The 21,944-nt window shown below is 43.8% G+C and overlaps 1 protein-coding gene and 1 long non-coding RNA gene across 6 annotated transcripts; one reads left to right on the top strand and one right to left on the bottom strand.

Moving 5' to 3' along the window:
• Window positions 1–1,111: 1,111 nt before the first annotated feature.
• On the top strand, window positions 1,112–7,452 carry LOC4329489 (potassium transporter 20-like). 2 transcript variants are annotated; one of them, XM_066307011.1, is made up of 9 exons: window positions 1,112–1,171; window positions 1,263–1,634; window positions 1,737–1,959; window positions 2,128–2,376; window positions 2,504–2,554; window positions 5,192–5,452; window positions 5,528–5,580; window positions 5,682–5,796; window positions 5,914–7,452. In XM_066307011.1, the coding sequence occupies exons 2-9, from the start codon at window positions 1,518–1,520 to the stop codon at window positions 7,086–7,088; spliced, it is 2,244 nt and encodes a 747-aa protein (XP_066163108.1). In that variant the 5' UTR covers window positions 1,112–1,171; window positions 1,263–1,517; the 3' UTR covers window positions 7,089–7,452. The 2 variants fall into 2 exon arrangements, with proteins under 2 accessions (XP_066163108.1, NP_001403558.1); NM_001416629.1 differs by lacking the exon at window positions 1,112–1,171 and having other exon boundaries at window positions 1,267–1,634; window positions 5,914–7,324.
• Window positions 7,453–16,429: 8,977 nt separating this feature from the next.
• LOC4329487 (uncharacterized) lies at window positions 16,430–20,380 on the bottom strand. 4 transcript variants are annotated; one of them, XR_010739560.1, is made up of 7 exons: window positions 19,780–20,380; window positions 19,651–19,703; window positions 19,452–19,545; window positions 18,974–19,350; window positions 18,147–18,246; window positions 17,643–17,784; window positions 16,430–16,823 (listed from the first exon to the last, which is right to left on the bottom strand). It is a non-coding gene; the product is annotated as an uncharacterized lncRNA (long non-coding RNA). The 4 variants fall into 4 exon arrangements; XR_010739559.1 differs by lacking the exon at window positions 16,430–16,823 and having other exon boundaries at window positions 17,427–17,784; XR_010739562.1 differs by lacking the exon at window positions 16,430–16,823 and having other exon boundaries at window positions 17,427–17,796; window positions 19,837–20,380.
• Between the last annotated feature and the right edge of the window lie 1,564 nt (window positions 20,381–21,944).

Here is a 21,944-nt window from a genome sequence, read left to right as displayed (position 1 = left end):
AAAATATATGCATAACTAGACCTATATGATATTTAATTAAGGATTAAAATAAGACCATAAGAGATAGCAAAATATACCCGATGATGGATCCCATGACACATGCATTGGTGATATATGTGAAACAGATGGACGATGTAAATTAGGGTGTAAACTTTTTAGCGTAACAACCGTCTTATAATTTATTTTAGGCCCTATTTAGTTCTCAAATTTTTTTTCCCAAAAACATCACATCGAAACTTTGGACACATGCATAAAGCATTAAATATAGATAAAATGAAAAATTAATTACACAGTTAGGGAGGAAATCGCGAGACGAATCTTTTGAGCCTAATTAGTCCATGATTAGCCATAAGTGCTACAGTAACTCACATGTGCTAATGATGGATTAATTAGGCTCAAAAGATTCGTTTTGCGGTTTCCAGACGAGTTATAAAATTAGTTTTTTCATTCGTGTCCGAAAACCCCTTCCGACATCCGGTCAAACATCCGATGTGACACCAAAAAAATTTCATTTCACCAACTAAACAGGGCCTTAGTGCAAATTTCATGGCAGCCCGAGCTGGCAGTAATTTCCAGCCCGAAAGGAACTGAAGATTTACAATAGCCCAGCCTAACAAATTGTCAGCCAATACGGCTTCCCTGGTGGCTCAAGACACGTCATTCCGATCCGTTTCCGGACCCTCAATCCGAAACAAAAGAAAAAGTGAAAACAGAAACAATGTGAAGGTACAACATGGCACACGAGCTAAAAATGGCCTGATGCAGGAAGAATGTTTTCCTGACGACGAGCCGCGAGATCACAGGAACCACAACAAATCTGAAGCTGCAGACAGGGCATTTGCAGTTTCCCGTGTGTCTCTTTTAGAGCGGAGGCAGAGACAGAATGATCAGCTGAAGTGCATGCGTCTCCTCCAGAATTAGCCCTAGGGTACAATGTGAGAAAGAGAGAATTAAGAAGTTTGGTTTCTGCGTGTTTACAATGTGAGAAAGATGCAGGAGAAGAGATTTTACTATTCCGGAAGCTGGTAGGAGAATTTGTCTTTGCGTTTACAGCCGCTCCTTCAAGACCCAGTACCCAATAAATCCACTCCTTAAATGACTTTCTTTAGGGATTTCTACATAGGATTTGATGTCCTAAGATATCCTGTTCTCCAATAGGTTAGCTGGTTAGGTAAGACAGTACTCCCTCTAATAAAATTAGTGGCACCACGTGGAAAATTACCAAACTTTTCTCCTCTCTCTCTCTCTCCCCTATATGACAGGTGGGGCCCACCTTCCGGCTCCTCTTTTCTTCTTCCTCTATACCACCTCTTGACGGTCGAGCACCTCGTCAGGACGCAACGAGACGGCTTTGGCGCCGGCGCGGTGGATGGCGGCAAGGTGGCTGGACGAGGGTGCGGCACGATCCCGGTGACCGGCGGCAGTGGCACGAGTCGAGCCGACGGCGGAAGATCGAAGCTCGTCGGTCGTGACGGACCGGCGGTGACGTGAATCGATCAGCCGACGACACGGGGACGATGTCTGTCCAGGAGGACGATGACGCGGCCGGGCCGGAGGTGGACAGGCTCCGGCGCCACGACTCGTTCTACGGCGACGCAGAGAAGGTCTCCAACGACAAGAGCCATGGCACCGGGGTCAGCCTCTCAGCTCTCGCCATCGCCGTCTCTCTCGTCTCGTAGCCTGCAAGGCACAGCGACACTGATGCCTGTGTGTGTTGGTGTGGCGCGCGCATGCAGGAGAACTGGGCGCGGACGCTGCAGCTGGCGTTCCAGAGCATCGGCGTGGTGTACGGTGACGTCGGGACGTCGCCGCTGTACGTCTACTCCAGCACGTTCCCGGACGGCGTCAAGCACCCGGACGACCTCGTCGGCGTCCTCTCCCTCATGCTCTACACCCTCATCCTCATCCCCATGGTCAAGTACGTCTTCATCGTCCTCTACGCCAACGACAACGGCGACGGTGAGCTCGGATCAGCTCCGATCATCCACACGTCCGTCCATCCGTCCAATCCAACCTGTTCAAATTCAATGATCTCGATCGATGCAGCAACCATGCATCACCATTGTTCTCAATAATCTCTCTTGTACATGTTCTTGGTGCATTACATGAACTTGCGTACTGCTGCAGGTGGAACATTTGCGCTCTACTCGCTGATATCGCGGCACGCGAAGATCAGGATGATCCCGAACGATCAGACGGAGGACGCCAACGTGTCGAATTACAGCATCGAGGCGCCGAGCTCGCAGCTGAGGAGGGCAGAGTGGGTGAAGCAGAAGCTGGAGTCCAGCAACGCAGCCAAGATCGCACTGTTCACAATCACGATCCTTGGCACCTCCATGGTCATGGGTGATGGGACACTGACGCCAGCGATTTCTGGTAACGATCGATCGATCAGTTTTTGTTTCCTGCACATGGATAATATGTGTCAAACTGTCAATATGTGTATATAGATTTGGAGAACAGTAGAGTACTGATCTGTTGTGAATGGATGTTCTCTTTGCAGTGCTGTCTGCAGTGAGTGGGATCAGGGAGAAAGCCCCAAGCCTGACACAATGTGAGCACACCAAAGCACTTCTTAATTAGTTTCAGTTTTAACATGCCACATGTATCAACTTAATAAAGGTATTAATAGTAGGGAAAAAAACACCAGGTTTGTTCTCATGGTCTACAAATTCCTATATCTCTACTATTATAAAAATTAAAGATGTTTTTGCTGGTGCTTTGATACATTATCTATGTATGAATCGGTTTTTAAGTTCGTTCGCTTTTGAAAATATATATTTGTATTTTGAGTCGGTTCTTAAATTTGTTCACTTTGGGAAATACAAAATGAGTCATATAAGAAATCTCTTTAAAAAAAACTCGCATGCTAACTTGAGACGATCGGACTCCTAACTGCAGCTCATGATTTTCTATATATATATATATATATATGTATATATATATATATATATGTATACATATATATATATATATACATATATACATATATATATATATACATATATATATATATATATATATACATATATATATATCTCCAAACGAATTCCAATGATGTTCACCTTAACTAACCATATAATAATAAGATTAAAATAGCCTTCACTCGTTGCAGCGCATGGGCCTTTTTTCTAGTTAATAAAAAATCCAAGTAGGTATACAATTTTAAATATAAAAAATTTGGAATAAAGAATAAAAATATGAAAAAAAGAATCCATGTACAAATACAATTGAGGGAAATCCAAAATTTGGAATAAAATTGAAAAATAATTAATATTAAGATAAGAGTCCATGAAGAAATACAATTTAGGGAGATTACAAAATTCAGATTAAAAATTAAAATATAATTAGTACTGAGAGTGAGAGAAGAGTCCATGTAGAAATGCAATTTAGAAACATCTAAAATTAAGATTATAAATAAATAATATTAAGATAGTCCACTCATAAGTAAAATTTAGAAATACCTAAATTTAGATTAAAAACATAAATATTATGGACAAAAGAGTTCTTGCAGGAATTCAATTTATTAATATTTTCAATTTAGATTAAAATAAATAATTTTAAGAGAGAGGGTTCATGTAGAAATTTGAAATATTTGGTTAAAATAAAAATTACTGTGAGAGTATTTCATGTATGAGTAAAATTTAGAAATAATCAATTTATAGATGAAAAATAAATATATTGAGAGAAAAGTGCATGCCTTTGCTTATCTTGATTTGAGGCTTTTCTAGGGTCCTATGAGGTGAACATAGTTAGAAATATATTATTTAAAACATGTTATAAACAGTCATAAATATACGATATAATATTGCTATCTTTATAAGGTGGAAGAAGATTATTAGAGATACTAAGAAGATGCCACTAATAATCTAGAGGTGAATAAATGTAGGGAAGAAGATAATAGAGATAATAAGAAGATGCCACTAAAAGTCTAAAGATATAGATAGAGGGAAGATAAACTAATACTCCCTCCGTCCCAAAAAAAAAGGCAAACTCTGGGTTTCCGTGTCCAACTTTGACTGTCCGTCTTATATGAATTTTTTTTATAATTTGTATTTTCATTGTTGTTAGATGATAAAACATGATTAATATTTTATGCCTGACTTGTCTTTTTAATTTTTTTTCATAATTTTTTCAAATAAGACGGACGGTCAAACATTGGACACGGAAACCAGGGTTTGTCTTTTTTTGGGACGGAGGGAGTATACCATAAAGTTTATATACTTTTGATTTGTTACATTATTAACAGAATGCTAAAGAATCCATCATATTTGCTTTATGAGTATATGAATTACTATTAATCATAATATAAGATATTGGTTAGTTAGTTCAGCCATAGTTTAAGGCCTCGTTTGTTTTGGCTCCAAATTCCCACTCCAGTGGGAGCTGGCTCCCGTGGGAGTTGGAGACCAGCTGAGAAGTGTTTGGCTAGCTTTCAGCTCCAGATCTAAAATTGAACAAAATGGAAAAAAATGCAATCCCCAACTCATGAAGCCCTAGGTCGACGTCTCGACATACGCCACCCATCGCCGGTCGCGTGTAGTCCTTGCGTGCGCCATCCGCGCGCCGCCCACCACCCGCTACCCTCACGCCATCCCCGCACGCGCCGCCTGTGGCCGGCCGCGTGCTGCCCGCCGCTGGCTATGCGTCACCCACGCGCCTCCAAGCCACCGCCCGCCGCGCACCGGCCACGCGCCATCCCGTCGGAGTGCCGCCATTGACCCCGCCGCCAACCGCGCCTGCCCATGGGAGAGGTAAAGGTTGAGAGAGAGAGAGAGAGAGAGAGAAGAGAGAGAGAGAGAGGGGGTGATGAGGTGAGTTTGGGTAGTTAAGTGGTATTTTTTTGTAAATATATTAAAAAAATTAAAGGGTAGTGGGTCTTTTGAGTTGAAGTGGAGCAGTGGAGCAGCAAAAATCCAGCTCCAACGCCGTAGTTCATTTTTTAGGGTAGCTCTGCTAACTCCACTCCCTAAAATAGAGGATTTGGACAGTTTGGCATAGCTCTAGCTCCAAGTAAGTTGGAGCTGGGAGCTAGATCTGCGTCAAACGGGGCCTAAATGACATATCAATATTTTTTACAATAAAATATGCTAGTCGCACAAACTACTGGCCACCAGAGAAGTCGTCACTGCATGTCAAGCTTGTTCTCAATAGCGTCTGAATTATTTTTGCATTGTCGTTTTTGCTACAGTGCAAGTGGTGTGGATCTCGGTACCCATCCTGATCGTGCTGTTCTCGGTGCAGCGGTTCGGGACCGACAAGGTGGGCTACTCCTTCGCGCCGGTCATCTCGGTGTGGTTCGTCCTCATCGCCGGCATCGGGGCGTACAACCTCGCGGTGCACGAGATCACCATCCTCCGGGCCTTCAACCCCATGTACATCATCGATTACTTCAGGAGGAACGGCAAGGAGGCCTGGGTCTCCCTTGGGGGCGCTGTCCTCTGCATCACAGGTGACCTCACTTTGACATAGCTAGACACCTCTTGTTACTAAACCAAGCTAAGGCCATGTTTGTGCAATGTGGCAGGCACGGAGGCCATGTTTGCTGACCTTGGCCATTTCAACATCAGGGCAATCCAGGTAGTATGCCAGCTTAATGAGATCCCAATCTCTTCATTTGGTCAGTCATCACGACTGAAATTCTTGCATTGTTCATTGCGTTAGTTCCTTCTGAATTGCAGCTGAGCTTCACCTGCGTCCTCTTCCCCTCGGTCGCGCTATGCTACATGGGTCAAGCTGCCTACCTGCGCAAATTTCCGGAAGATGTTGGCGACACCTTCTACAAATCCCTCCCAGGTACAGTAGGTATCCTTTGGTCCCTTGGAATTGAACTTCTTTTTCTTTTGTTACATTTCACTTGGAAATGCGTGTGAATTGGTGGGTGGGTGGTCTGATCTGAAATGTTATGTGCAGCGCCGCTGTTCTGGCCGGTGTTCGTGGTGGCGATCATGGCGGCGATCATCGCGAGCCAGGCGATGCTGTCGGGGGCGTTCGCCATCCTGTCCAAGGCGCTGCCGCTGGGTTGCTTCCCGCGGGTTGAGGTGGTGCACACGTCGAACAAGTACGAGGGGCAGGTGTACATCCCGGAGGTGAACTTCCTCATCGGCGTCGCCAGCGTCGCCATCACGGTGGCGTTCCAGACCACGGCGAACATCGGCAACGCCTACGGCATCTGCGTCGTCATGGTGTTCTCCATCACCACCCACCTCATGACGGTGGTGATGCTGCTCATCTGGAAGGTGCGGCTGCCGTTCATCGCCGCGTTCTACGTCGTGTTCACCTTCACTGAGTTCCTCTACCTCTCGTCGATCCTCTCCAAGTTTGCCGAGGGCGGGTACCTCCCCTTCTGCTTCTCGCTGGTGCTCATGGCGCTCATGGCGACGTGGCACTACGTCCACGTGAAGCGGTACTGGTACGAGCTGGACCACATCGTGCCGCCCGACGAGATGGCGGCGCTGCTGGCGCGGCGCGACGTGCGGCGCGTCCCCGGCGTCGGCCTGCTCTACACGGAGCTCGTCCAGGGGATCCCGCCGGTGTTCCCGCGGCTCGTGGACAAGATCCCCTCCGTGCACGCCGTCTTCGTGTTCATGTCCATCAAGCACCTCCCCATCCCGCGGGTGGCTCCCGCGGAGCGCTTCATCTTCCAGCGGGTCGGCCCCGACGCCGGCCACCGCATCTTCCGCTGCGTGGCGCGCTACGGCTACACCGACCCGCTCGAGGGCGCCAAGGAGTTCGCCGCCTTCCTCCTCGACCGCCTCAAGGTGTTCGTCTACGAGGAGGCCGTCTTCGCCTGCCAATGCGCGGAGGACGGCGGCGGCGGCGGCGGTGGCGATGACGACGGCGTGCTGAGGAGGGCGGAGGAGATGGCGGCGGAGGAGAAGCGGTTGATCGACGCGGAGGCGGAGCGAGGGTTGGTGTACCTGATGGGGGAGGCGAACGTGGAGGCGGCGCCGGGGTCGTCGTTGATGAAGCAGATCGTCGTCAACTACGTCTACACTCGCTTGAGGAAAAACCTTAGGGAGGAACACAAGGCGCTGTCCATTCCTAAGGACCAGCTGCTCAAGGTTGGGATCACTTATGAGATTTAGGGCCTGTTTGGTATAGCTCTTACTCCGAGATTCTTATCACATAGAGCTAGACATGTACCGAACACTCGTAATATCCTGGATAATACATAGAGTAGAGCTGTCGGTCCGCTATATACTAAAAATTACACTATAAAGGATGTAGCATCAATTCTACTTCTACTCAGTAGTCAGTTCTGCTCCATTCTTGGAGTAGGAGTTGTACCAAATATCCCTTTAGTCACTTTTTTTTCTCTCTTATTTTTTTGCATTTGTTTTCTGGTCTACCTTGGTGATATATAATGGTGTATGTTCTAGAGTCATTTTAGCAAACGAAGCACTACTAGTTGTTAATTTGAGTACTAGATCACGTACGGATTGCGCAAAATGGTCTCTTTGTGGATAAAACGATGAAACTCAAAAGAGCAACAGATCTGTCACAATTCATACAAACAAGTTCATTCCAAAAGACTGTAATCACCTCACAGAGGCAAGCAAACCGTATTCCAAGAGGTTGATAGTTGTCATGAATACTTCTTTTTAAGATAATTAATGGAATGATCCCCCGATATTTACTTCAAAGAAACTGCAACCACAGTTGTCATGAATGCTTGCATACCTCAGAACCACCATATCACTAAGGGAGATAGCAGGGCAAGCCACGGGCTAGCCGGGCCTGGAGTGCCATGTATGCCCAGGTACTCTATTGGATACCATGTCCACAATGCATGTGGCCTTGGGCCGGTCTAAATATTTTTGAGGAACAGAGGAAATCACCCAGCCCACGGCGCTTGCCACCCAGCCGTTCTCCCTGGTGCGAGCCCCCTCGAGCGAAGCAAAGACCAAGTGGCTGCGTTTAGCTCTGTGAACTTTAGTTGGCGACGCGTATTACCCACGTTTCGTCGAATATTCGGTTTGAGGGCGTGGGGTTGAACGCCACATCGTTGCATTATGAAGGCCCTAATGCATGCTCAAGGGACATAACGCTCCAAAAATTCAGTGGGCACTGTCCAGGATGGGTTACATAGGGCAGCCCGGGTGACGGCTTTTGGCACTTTACTTGTACTTCTATTTGGTGTCACTGAATGAACTGCCCCAGGCCTCCAGTCGTCGTCACACCGCCGGCCGCCTCCAGCCATCTGCCAACCATGGCTTCGGCCTTGCCACGAGATCGATCGATCAATGGGAACATGGCCTAAGCCGCCTCTCACAGCGTGTGCCGCCTCCCGCTGTCCTCGCGGCGCGCACGCCGTCCGCTATCCCTTCTCTGATTCTCCCTACGGGGGTAACCACGGGGATTAATTCACCGCGTGGTGACAGGGGTGGGTGAAATGTTGCCCCATGGTGATTGGTGGGGACGGGGACGGTGAAATTTTAATATCACGGGAACGGGGACGCAAATGTGACCCCTGATGGTGAATTCCCCGTTGCCATCTCTCGGTCAGACGAGGCGAGCAAATCCAAAATACCATCGCCAGATAAATCACCATACAGTTGGACTTGAACCGTATTATTTACGATTATTATCAGATAAAAACATAACCACAGTGATTTGTGATGGCTGCAACTCTACTTTTTACAGTTGAATGTATCTTTTTTATACACCGTCTTGCCCATTACAAATTTCTAAACTTTTAGACCACCTTGCCTCATTTTGCTGCAGCCCTTATATTAGAAGTGCGCCAATAAAATATAACATAAACTGAACTTTAGAAATGCCTAATGGACTATTTTATTGGCTTTGATCCCATATATGTCCCATTGGACGGAAAGACTATCAATAGGGGCCCCCACGTCGCTCCTACGGCAGGGGTGACACAGACGGTGACGTCCGCTGCCGCACCACCACGCCCACCTCCTTCCCTCCTCTGCCTCGCCACCGCCCGAGCGGACCGCCGGAAACCGGCTGGCCACAGGATGGCGGCGGTGGCAGGGCCTTCCTTTTCTCCCCAAGGTCGAGGGTTGGAGCCCATGACCCAAACTAGATCCAATGCGGCAATGTCCGTAACGGTGCTAGGCTAGAGTCGGCGCCTTGAGGGGCCGGCTGCCAGCGATGAAGAGGAGAGCGGTGTTGAGCAGGATGACAACGATGAGGCAGAGTCGACCAGGGAAACGACAGTGAGGTGACACCGCTGAATCTGGCGTCCCCTGCCAGATCCGGCCTCCCCAACACGGGAGGTTGGCTCCTAAACTGGAAACGGTGATGAGGTGGAGGGGCGGGGTAGGAAGGGCGCGATGTCGACGACGAGAGGTAGGTGGAGGTTGTGACAGCGATGAGAGGAAGCGGATAGCGCCGGCTAGGAGCAGAGCGGTGCCGGTTGGGAGCAGTTGATCCTCCCATTGACAGGGTGGCTACTCCCAACTGAGGGCTAGTTTAGCGCAGAGGCGTGGCTGACAGCGATGGTAGGCTTGTGCGGCGCGAGGAGGTGCGGCGCAAGCAGGCGTGCCCGACGGCGGTAGGACTGTGGGAGGCCGACTCGGTGGCCGTTAGGAGGCCAGGGACAGCGTGGATGCCACGGCATGGCATGCTGGCCGGAGCTTTGGTGGCGGCAGGAGGCAATAGGACGAGGTGGCAGCGATGCAGATTGGTGGCCTGTGGTGGTGCTGTGAGGTGGGCGTTGTAGGGCTACGTCGGGTCCTAATCCTGACGCTAGTTCTCTTGTGGCAGCGCCTTGCCACTATAAAATGGCCACATTGGTTGGCTAGTGTGGGGAGACTGGATCCAATTACGTGGATGAATTTGGAGCACACTAGATGTTGAGCTCCTACTGTTGATGGTCCTTAAGTACCAAATTCGACCGTCAATTCCTGCATAAAATCAAATGAAAGAATATAAAATAAAATACCAAACTTAGAGGTAGTGGTTACTACTAACCATTTCCATAAGTCTTGGTGAATGTTTGTATGCATGTGAACTATGGACGAAAACCACCTGCCATGCGACAAAATACACCTCCGGACACTCAGAACGCGATTACATAGATTGGAGGGTACACATGTCAATCAAAACCACCTATAATTAAGCCCCAACCAAGGTACAACATGTTAGTGGCCTTTCAGGCATCCCCCTAGCCGAAGGAGAGGCCGGGAGGTGACCTGTGACATCCCAGCCCAGGGGTTAATAAGATTAATAGAATACTCATATTAACAAGTTACAACTTCTTTTCCGGAAGCCAATGTCCAAAGAACTCCAAGGTTAAGCGTGCTTGGCCCGGAGTAATTTGAGATGGGTAACCGACCGGGAAATTCTTCCCAGGTGCGCACGAGTGAGGACAAAGTGTGCAAAAAAGACCTGTGTTGGTCTGTGAGGGCAGTCTATGACCTATGAAAGCTATTAGATGTAAGCGGGCCTGGCCTGGGGGAAGGCGGGACGTTACAAAGTGGTATCAGAGCCGACTCTCGCGGTTTCATGGGCGCGTGTGTCGCAGTTGCGCAGGCAGAGTGGTCACACAACATGGCACATGCGCTGGCACTGGACACAGGCCAAGAGGGGATGTTCCTGGCCTTGGGTTGATCGACGGGGGCGTCGATCTCTCTTAAGCGGGTGAGGATGTGACATCCTAGCCCAGGGCTTAATAGGATTAATAGAATACTTGTATTAACAAGTTGCAACTTCTTTTCTAGAAGCCAATGTCCAAAGAACTCCAAAGGGGTCAGCCGAACCACAACGTCGACCGAACAGACATTGGCTCCTCTTACTATCTACTTCCACGTGTACACTCCTGATGATTGCCCAATGGCGGTTATGCGGGGTTCCCGGCCTAGATAACTATCACAACCACCATAGGATGGCTATAAAAGGAGTTCACTTCACTCTCAAAGCACACAACTCGGGTTCCCGGCCTGGATAACTATCACAACCACCATAGGATGGCTATAAAAGGAGTTCACTTCACTCTCAAAGCACACAACTCAAGTGCAGTACAACTCACTTTGATATTTGGACTACTCTCTAGTAGAGTTAGAATATGGGAAGATATTGAGGGAAAGCTTCGAAACGAGTACCTTAAAGTTCAGAGTTCTCTCCAGGGGAGTTATGAAGGACTGCCGGAGTTATCGGCACTCTCTCCATTGGAGTCTCGGAGGAGTGCCGGAGTGTCAGCACTTTCTCCATCTTGTTCCTTAGCAGATGCTTCTTTTATAAAGTAAGTATTTGAGATTTCTTTATGTTATTTAGTTAGTTTATCTAAGTGAGATATATTCTAATCCGTGCAGATTCATCGCTTAGTGTTTATATTGAGTGCTCTAGTATAAGACTCTGGATAAAGAAGGAAATTCTTGGCCGAGGCTAGAGTAGTAATAGATAAGGTAGACGTGGTGTCTAGGTTAGACGTTACTTTCGTTTGTTATGTGCTCCACGGAAAGTGAGGTAGGCAGCAGGTGGTGACATCCATGTTCGTCCTTTGCATCCCTCCACGTTTGGGTACATCACAGAGCTCAAGACCGGACTCAGCTTAGCAAACCAAGGGTGGGCCGGTAACCGAAGCATTCCGTAGGAATCCTCTTTATCCTAAATCTACCATTTAGTTGTTGTCCTTGGTTGAATCTTGTTCATAGATATGCACACACGTTCATTGTGTTCTATACCCTTGGAATACTCTAAGGGGATGTGCTACAGTGGTATCCGTGCACTTGCGAATTTATCTGTGTGTGTAGCAAATACCAACACCTACTTGATGGCCAGCCGAAGACAAGGCATTGGCGTGGTGGTTGCGCGTCGAAGGAGTGCAGTTGGTGATGGGTTCTATGTACAACATATGAGACTTCGACACGGGGGAGCAGGAAGATTATGGGCAAAAGCTAGCCTCTCTAGGCCAGCATCGCGATGCTTGCTGGCTCTATTTTTTTTCCTTAGGACTTTGTTGAGTGATCTCTCATGCTCCTGATGGATTCCTCTAGGTGAAAACCACGTCCTGAACCACAAGACGGGCCATAGTGACACTCTCGGTGTCATATCCTTCTAGAAGGCATCATTTAGAATATCCTTTTTCTTTGGGATGTCATGTTCTTGTCTCATTAGTACCAGGTTCTGGTTGCAGACGCGTGATGCTGTTATCTCTTTTTATTTATCCTGGCTATAGCCATTCAGGACTATAGTCGGCTCTATCACTACAGATTGTCGTATTATCTTGTGTGATGTTTAAAAAAATAATTATACTAATAGTTATGTAGTCGTTGGGGTATTCCATGTAATAAAACTGAAACCTGCCAAAACATTTCATGCTATACCTCAAAAGAAGTGATGTATACCATTTAAATTACAAAGTGTTAGTTTTATAAAAAATGTATAAACACAAAAAACATAGAAAATTTTATGCAAGTTTTGAATACAAATATCCCTTTGTTCAAAGGATTGAATACAAATAAATCCTAAGAAAATCCTCTTATGTCTTTTGAAGGAAATTTAACATGAGGTCCAACAACATGGAAACTTTCTTTTATGTCTTTATGTCTCTTCAAAGTCATGTGTTTTTTCTGGGATTCAATCAAACGGTCATTCCGTATGTTTCGCGCTCCTCTATTTTACACTTACATTCTTGTTAAAATCCTATATTTTTTTCTCATGGTCATGGATGGTAGTGGTGCATGTTAAATCAAGGTATTGATTTAATCTATGTAGTGAACAATTGTCAGAGGTAAGTGGTTTGGAAAAAAAAACTAGTGAATAGTATTTTCTGATGATGTACAGTGTGCTCAGTGGGTGTCGGTCAGACTGTAGGTGTTGGTGATGTTTGACTGGGCAGCCTAACGGTCAGACCGGTAAATTCCTGGAGAGAATCGGTTTAGGGTTGTCTGCATGGATTTTCTAGATTGCTTCATATTTATGACTTCTAGATGATTTCTATACGTATGTAATACTGTTGTGTGCTAATGTGAGTCAAGTTAGTGTGAACTTCTATTTGAATATAGAGTTTTTTGTTGTTCATGTGTAGATGTTGCTTGAGGTCATGAGAGTATAGCAGGTGATGGATCGGGATTAGGCTTGGGAAAAGCTGAGGTCCAGACAGTCAAGAAAATCACGTGAGATGCTCAAGTTAGAGAGCAATGCACGTGCAGTTGAATGTTTCCATATGGCATATATGGTGTGTTGTGCGCATTTAAAAACCGGAGTCAAATTTGGATTGAAATCCAAGTTTGGAGTTTGGAGTTGTAAAGGGATGCTATTTCCTTGGTTCAAGGGGTTTCCTATGTGATTAGAATTTCTGTTCTAATAGAATTAACAGCTAAGTGCATCCAAAGTTAGGATTTGCTTTGAGACTTCAATTCTAGTTTATGAGTTAAGAGAGAAGTCTTTGGACACACTTTATAAACATAACTTGATTCAATAAAGTTGATCTACTTTTATTGATCGACAACGGCGAGCATTAGGTGGCACAATCAGGAAGGCTACAGTCTAACCGATGGCAAGGCGGCCGTTTGATCGGAGACAACATGAGGGTTTGACCAATAGTGAAAGAGTGATATGACCAACGGCGATACGATGGTATGACCGGTGCACTTCATTAAGTTTAACTAGTTGATATCTCGCGTGTTGCTGCGGGAATATCATAATGCTGTTAGATTAATGGGCTAGGCCCAATTAAATCCTAATAAATTCCATTGGCCCACATTAAGTGCTATAGGTAATAATACCACCTTGGAAATCTAAGTGAAGAGGTCTCAACTTAAATACGGAGCTAGTAGAGAGTCTCTGTTGACCGGTTGAGATGGTGCGCGGATAACCAGGCGGGGCGAGGCGAGGTGAGGCAGACAGCTGCTGCTGCTGCGCTCTCTCGTTTTGTAACGGACGGTAATAAACACGGAGAATTGATTTTGTATCAATGTCGGTTACGGAATTAAACGTCGTGAATTGATTCCGTCGGTTACGGAATTAAACGCCGTGAATTGATTCCATATTAACGAGCGTGTCGGTTACGAAATTAAACACCGCGGTTGATGACTCCGAACGTTACTCTTGCGCTCGCATATATATACTCCACAGCGAGCAGAAGGACGGACGAAGTTCTTCACGACTCTTGCACTTCGAGTTCCTCCTCCTCTGTTCCTGAGCTGCAGAATCCTTCCCCGGTTCTGTTCACCTGCACGCACAGGTGTACGGGACGAGCAGGTGCCTCCGGAACTCCGTCCGCTTGAGAACTTACATGGGTAGGCGGGCGATCAAATTTTTGGGTAGTGCTTCAAGCGCGACTGCTCTTATTCTTCGCGGCTACTGCTGCTGCATCGGCGCCTTCACCAAGATGTCAATGGAGATTGGAGACAAGAAGATGAACGACATCAACAGATGCAATACTGCCTCAAATATCCAGCGGTGGGACGTTTTCGGGGTATACTTTCATTCTCTCGATTCTATTAGATGTTTCTTTTTTAATACTCTTCGCAATGGCAGCATTGCGTTACTATGTAAATGTTGATGCTTATTTCATATTAAGCATACTCAAGTTGTATACATCTAGCACTGTTACTAGATCTACTCATATTGCAAATGTCATATTTATTGTCTTAATATTTTGGATTAAAATATGCTGAATTATGACCAAATTTCCAACAAATACTTCTTAATGTGCTACCAATAGTGCAAATATAAGCAAAGATGTATGTAATTAAATTGTTGAGTTTATCTTGTAACAATATAAGTATACGCAAGCTATTTATGTAAGGATCTAGAGTTGTTACGGAGTATATCCTGCTGTTCGTTCGGGTCAAAATTCACAATAAGAAAACGCAAGTTGTTCTAATTGCTCAAAATGTTCGCAGTGAAAGAAAAGAAATTAAGGGCTGCAAAAACATCAAATCACACGGTTCCACATAATAACTATGATTTATCGGTTACAAACTCTATATGCAGTCATTCTGATGACGCTTGAACTTTAGAAACACTTTGGCAAGTGCACTTGGCCACAAACCAATAAATCATTAATCATGTGAACTACTGTCAGTATCAGTATATAGTACAAATGAGTTGAGATCTGGGTCTTTGCTGAACCAATTACATTTACAGTGTTACATTATTCTATAACTAGTATCCCACCGTATGACATGTTTTTTCCTTTCTTCTCAAATCTATCTTCAACTCCTTTCCAATCAACATTCCGTAGTTTTTAATAATGAATGAAAATACCAAGATATCTAAAAGAGAAGGATCCAGAATTACAATCAAATAGTATCCTCCACTTACTTGGCTTTATCAAAGTAAAAAATCTCACATTTAGGAAACTTGTATTCAACCCTTTATTCCAGAATACAACTTTAAGAGATTTGATTTAAAATATTCATATGAAATTATTTCAACACCTTTATGAAAAAATTCAGTTATTTAATTTTTATTTTTATAAATTTACATATTATAAACTTATTTATTTTTTTGAATTAAAAGTTTACACCACTGAGGATTGTATTTAGAACCAACATAGAAATTGAAATGCTTATGTAATTTATATTTTTCTAGTAATATTGGTTCTTTACATTATATTTGACATTGTAAATTGCTTTTGATAGTTTTCAATCTGAATTCTTTTGGTACGTGTAGTGCATTTTAGGTTGACTTTTTTTGTAGAACTTTTCTTACGTAATATTGAACATTGAATCTTCTTTATTTGTAGCAAGTAAACATTGAATCTTCTTTATTTTCCTCTAGATTTGGTAATATAAAATAAATAGACTATATTATATCATTTATTTGTTAGTGGCCGGCTATATATATTTTCTAGCCAACACATCAACCTCAACCGGTTTCTTGTTAATTAATGAGCTCTCAAATATAGATTGCTATGATTTAGGGGACTTGGGATATTTTAAGAACATTATCACATAGAAATTGCTGTGTTTACAAACGCCATTTTCTACCAAAACATTCATTTACGTTGTTCTGCGAACTAAATAAAAAATCATTTACATCCACATTTTGATTAATCATTTACATCCATCGTTTGGCTCGGTATATTAGAGGATAAAAATGAATTTGTAGGTAAAACATATATATATATATATATATATATATATATATATATATATATATATATATATATATATATATATATATATATCAAGTGCATATTCAACTTTTCTGAACATTGCTTCTCTTTAGCTATTGAATTTATAGAGCTATTAATTTTTGCATATAGAAAGAACCTAAACAAAATAAGAAATTTCTTTAATATAGCCTTTTCAAAAGACTGATCACAATAAAGTTAGAGAATGCTTCAAGAAAAACAGACAGAACAAAGTAGCAAAAGACATGCTGTTTTGCCACTTCCTTTTTCAACAGAAATTATTGCAGCATTGAGCAGTCTTTTGTTAGGATAAAAATGATTGGTTTTATTTTTACAAGTTATGTTTCCGACAAATGAAGTATAACTCTGATTGCATTTATTTTAGCCAGACTGGCCCAAGAGTAGGCTGAGCAAATTCATTAAGATTAGAAGATGGTGTTACAAACTAAGCATCCACAAGAAGCTGTCGAAACCGGTTACAAAGAGCGGGAGAGAAAAAACTGCAAAAGGAATAATACCAATCGTTTTTCGCCTACCATGAAGCCTGCCTCCCTCCAGATTGTGATTTTTTCTTTGATGTCACCAAAGAGCTGCACAGCCATACAACTTCCTGAGACAATCTCTGAAGAAGAAGAGAGTATCGAAAACTTTTCTGAGACAATCTCTGAAGCTTCTCCTTGAAGCCATCCGCCAATCAGCCAAGTCAACATTGAGGTCACTTGGAAGCGGAAAGCCAACATTCACTTAGCTCCTGAGCAATCTCCAAATCCTGTTTGTAAAAGCACATTGAACAAAAGGTTGGGTGTCATCTCGAAATGCCAGGTTGCATAGGGAGCAATTCGCCTGATGAGGCCACCTATTTTCTGTAGATTGTCAGCCATGAGGCATCTGCCCTTTAGCGCAAGCCACATGAAAATCTTTACTCTGGACAGCAACTGGGATTGCCAAAGCAGCTTGCCACAGAAGATATATTCAGAAATACACATATGATCTATTATAATGAAGCAGCAGACCTAACTTATAATAACTTCTAGATCTCCTCGACAACGTTTTCTATAAAATGACCCTAATGCTCACTGTAAATAGGTGAATATGGGTCTGAATAGCCTTAGTTTGAAGCATTTTCCACACCCTAATACATTTGGGTGCTGTTACATATATTTTCAACAAATATTTTCCAGGAAAACTGATCACCGACATTAGTTGTAACGATAAATGAATTTCAGTCAATTCTGAATATGTGAAAGCAAAATGGCTTGGAAGATGCCAAGGGCTAAAACCTGAATGGCAATACAGTTACTGGTGAGCAGGGCCATGGCAATACAGTTACCAGCGATTCTGCCAACAGTTAGTTGATAACACAAATAGCAAATACACTATAATCACAAAGATTCATCTTGCCAAGCATTGTACAAACAGCTTGTGTGCATATGTTTGTGAAGAATGTGGAACCAGGAAGCAAATTTATGTCCACAAGGGTGCCAAATGAGTAGCAGTATACCGAAGCACCAATTGTATGAATTGATTGAACCAAAACGGAAGCAAAAGGAAACATACTCAATGAATGCCTCGATATCTATGAACTCACCGAGAATCAGAATCAGCTTGCTACAACAGAAAGGCTCGAAGAGATAATACAAAACTTGTCTTGGGGGTGGAGGTAGGAAAAGACGCATTTGGTGGGTCTGAACTTACACTATCCTCTCCATCGTATGAACAAGCCGGTAAAACTGCAAAGAAATCTAGGTTGCACAATCAATTTCAGTGTAAAAAAATGTGAACATGAAGTCACTTATTGTTGTATCAAAAATAAGATAAGACTATTGCCTAATATCTTAGTTGAATAACCAAAAGAAGCTAGACATAGACCTATCAACCTTTCTTCTTTCATCATGTAGCAGCATAGTCTTGGACAGGAAATTGTCTTGAATGTATATATACAGGGTTTCATAATTTGAGATTAAAAAAGCGTGGGATCTAAATATTTCAGAAATAGGTTATCACTATTTATCATGGGATTAGATGGAGATGTACCAAATTTTAATTCAGATGGCAGAGTTCTCAGCTGCTAGCATGAGCAACATATTATTACCTCACAATAATATCTCAAGAAGCTTCTGAAACTTGAAAATTATATAGTGGCAAAGTGGTAAACAAGAAACACTGAGAAATGGAAATGCTTTGCAGAGCTCCTGCCAAGTAAAAATTAAAATTGTGCCATCAGTATTCAGTAACTTACAAAACAAATAGCTTTATTTGATGAGAGGCATATACATGGATATTGCAAAGTTTTATTCACTCCAAATCTGAAGATGTACACATTGGCCTAAATATATATAAATCTCAAGACATAAACATGTGACCTTATAATATGTATAAACCTCAAGATATACACAGGTGACCAGAAGATTGACACAATAATTGATTTACTTTCCACTTAAACTGAAAAGGTTGTGTATGGTCCAAACAGAATGAAAACCAGTCACAGAAATTGTTTCAGTACAGAGATGAGTACCATTCCCTGGTCTCCCAAGCATACTATCGTTCCAAAGGTCGTATAAAGTGCAGACGACATCAATCCAAAGTGGCAAGCAGAATGATCTATACATGGATGTGTTAAACTTAAGTCAACCTTGTCAAGTCATCAACTCTAATTCGATGAACATTCATTCTTTTATATATATATCCTCGATTAAAAATTTTTATAACTATTGAAATACATTCGAAGTCATCGAAAAATTCACAAAATGTAACATGCGGTTGTTTGGCAGACATTTTCAGGAAGTCACAAAATGTAAAAATGTAACCTGTGACAGTTAGGTTAACCAGAGACATTCAACTACATTGCCTGGAGATAATTCAACCACTGGAGAAAATTTGTGATGCTTTTTCAGTTTTTCAGTATAGTATGGCAGTAACCTGTGGCAGCGGTGGAGTTCGGCGGCGGCAGTGGCGGCGGCTAGGGACGACCTCGGCTTCGTCGGCGGCGAATGGGGAGGACATCGGCTCGCCAGCGGTGGAGTGCACCGCGGTGATGGTGGTGGCGGCAGCGGTGGAAGGGGCCGCCCTCGGTGCCGACCGCGGCGGATGGGGCCGGCGGCGGCAGGAGAAGAGGTCGGTGTGGGCAGCGGCAGCGGCGATGGCGGCGAAAGGGGACCTCGACTCCGCGGCGGACAGAGAACTAGGATGCAGCAGCGCGGCGGCAGTACACAGGAGCGAGGAGGAGGAGCAAAGTCACGTTCCAGCATTTTTTAACTGCTGCTACAGCAGACGGAGCTTGAAATACAAATCAATTACTGGTTCCAAATTGACCCGAACAACATGCAATGCACTTGTGTCAGGTAAAATATAATATTGTGTTTATAGTCTAAAGAACATTATAGGCAAGAGCACTTACATGGCAATACCTCGAACCTCCTCATCTCAGCAAGAAATATATCAAGAGATGGCTTGCCAGTCCTCACGTCTAGATCATCCCCCATGACAACATGCTACATCAGTGCAAGCATCAGTCTTTAGGGTAAAATGATGCGCAGAAACAAAGAAGTAATCAAATTGATTCTAATTTGAAAAGCTAAAGGTTGAGGGAAAATTACCTTGTTGCAATAGCCATTGGTATTCTATCAATTTCATCCGGAAAAAATAATTTCTGGAGGGGAAGATATGTGGTGCATTCAGATCCAATTAGTAAGCAAAAGCAAGGTGTCAGGCAACGGAAAAAATACCCTACGATGGTGGTTCAGACAGTGGCCTCGTTGGCAGAAGAGTCCAGATCCTCTTACCGGATCTGCTGGGTGCCTTAGCGAGGGACCGGCCATTGCGTCCGGCTTCGGGGAAAGAGTGAACGCTGCGATGGTGATGTGGCGGAGGTGACGATGTGACCGAGCTCCATGCGCGAGGTGCCTCGATGTGGTGGCATCGGCGGGGGAAGGTGACGATGCGGGGCTCGACTGAGAAGGGGGATTGGAGAGCTAGCGTGGCGGAGGGAGGGTTGCCATCTTCTTCCTTGATGTCGCCTCTCCCTCTTCACTCTCCCCACCGGTCATCTCCCGCGCGACGACGATGACTCGCCGCTGGGATAGGGTCGTCGGGATGGGGGAGTCCGGTATGAGGGATGGCTGGATCTGGGACGGCGGGGTGGACAGCCGGCCGGGACCACGCGACGACGACGCGGTGGAGGAGGCAGGATGGGGGGATGCGGAAGGGGTCGGGACCGCACGATGACGATGACGGCCTGGAGCGAGGAGGCGCGGCGGCGGAGTCATCGCGCGGGGAAAGCGTGGTGGCGTAGATAGCGCGGTGGCAGTAGTGCGGGTGTGGATTTGCGCGGTGGGGGGACGGTGGGATCGGTGATTTCACCGTTGCATCGCAAGGGGTGGACGCCCAGATCGCTTTTGAGTCGTTGGATCAACAGATCGGACGGCTGAGGACAAAGATGATGGGGGGATGATTTGGCTGGTAGGATTGGGAGGTACAACTCCTCTTTTTTATATTAGTATAGATGTGATATAGAATATAATACGTTACAGTGTTACACTTCTTCAAATTGACTATGAAATTTATCCCGGAATTCCACTGCAGCAGGAAATGTGAAGCATCGTAGGGAGTAAGTCAGAGCATTCAAGTAGGTTTGTCAAGTAGCAAATGCTTAATTCGAGAATAGTTTCAAAAAGCCAAGGAATTATATAGATTGGATTCGTAGATAGCCCTTAGCAGCATCCTGAAACAAATGACGAAATCGATTAGAAATAAATGGTTGTAAAATTGAAATTTTATTGTAGTGGTGACTTTTTTCTTTGAAAACTCATATAGAAAACAGTTGCCATGCATCAGAAAACTTACGGAAATGCTTGCCATCGTACATATGATGTCATCGGACACTCGCGGGCCAAGTACAGTGGTCTGCCAGCTTCACTGTGTGAAAGAAATGAAAAAAAGAAACTCATTACCTTCAACTGATTTTTCTTGCTAAACTATTTACATAACCCATGATCCAATTTCACTAATGAATTCATTGTAATTAAATCTTTATAACAATATCGTACATGATAATATTCCATTGACTTTTTTAAAAAATTCTTTTTAGTGATTAATTTTCTTGGTGTTGCACATATTATTATTTTGATATTCCAATAAGTATTTCATGATGTTTCACTAGGTTATTTTATGATGTTTTGGATGTCCGATGCCCCAAAACATTGGACGGTTAAATGTTGCCAGTTGACCAATAAGTGAAACATTATGTTATATATGGTGAAACAAAAAAATCAGCAACTGAAACATTTAAATATTTTATGAAACATGGTGAAGATACACATTGAAACATGTCGCTGTCACACATGAAACAACGAGTATTAACGGATTGAAACACATGTTTTTCTTTTATCAAAATATAATCAAGCGATATCTTGTTCTAAAGATTTAATTACAACGAATACAACAGTGTGATCGGATCATAGATTGAATAAGTAATTTAAAAGAAAAATCATTTTAAAGTTTGCTAAAATACATGCATGTATGCATGCATGAGGTAGAGACAGGGTAGTATAGCAGGTAGTTTTAGGGATTTTGTGAAACATACTGAAGACACATATTGAAACATATCACTATCATGTATAAAACATTTTGTTTTAACGGTTTGAAACACATGTTTTTCTTTTGACATAATATAATCATTTCATTGCAACGAATACAATGGTGTGATCGGTTCGTAGATCGGATAAGTAATTTAGGAGAAAAATTATTCAAAGAGAGGTGGAAAGAATGAAAAGAAACAGCTAGACATGTATGTTACAGTGACAGGGTTCGTCCAATCCGCCAGGCTGCCGATTTGCAGCATTTTCTCACATGTACTCGTTGCCTGGCTGGGCGTCCGATATTTGGTGAGACA

The sequence above is a fragment of the Oryza sativa genome, chromosome 2 (genome assembly GCF_034140825.1).
Source record: "Oryza sativa Japonica Group chromosome 2, ASM3414082v1".
NCBI classification, from domain to species: domain Eukaryota; kingdom Viridiplantae; phylum Streptophyta; class Magnoliopsida; order Poales; family Poaceae; genus Oryza; species Oryza sativa.
The sequence above is the reverse complement of the archived record's forward strand: the minus strand, read 5'-3'. Positions and strand labels throughout refer to the sequence as shown.

Bases quoted from the DNA above. Each gene is read 5' to 3' on its own strand.
- LOC4329489 (XM_066307011.1), top strand. From the start codon at position 1,518: ATGTCTGTCCAGGAGGACGATGACGCGGCCGGGCCGGAGGTGGACAGG. The intron at 1,635-1,736 runs GTCAGCCTCTCA...GCGCGCATGCAG, and splicing joins ACAAGAGCCATGGCACCGGG to GAGAACTGGGCGCGGACGCT. The intron at 5,581-5,681 runs GTAGTATGCCAG...TCTGAATTGCAG, and splicing joins TCAACATCAGGGCAATCCAG to CTGAGCTTCACCTGCGTCCT.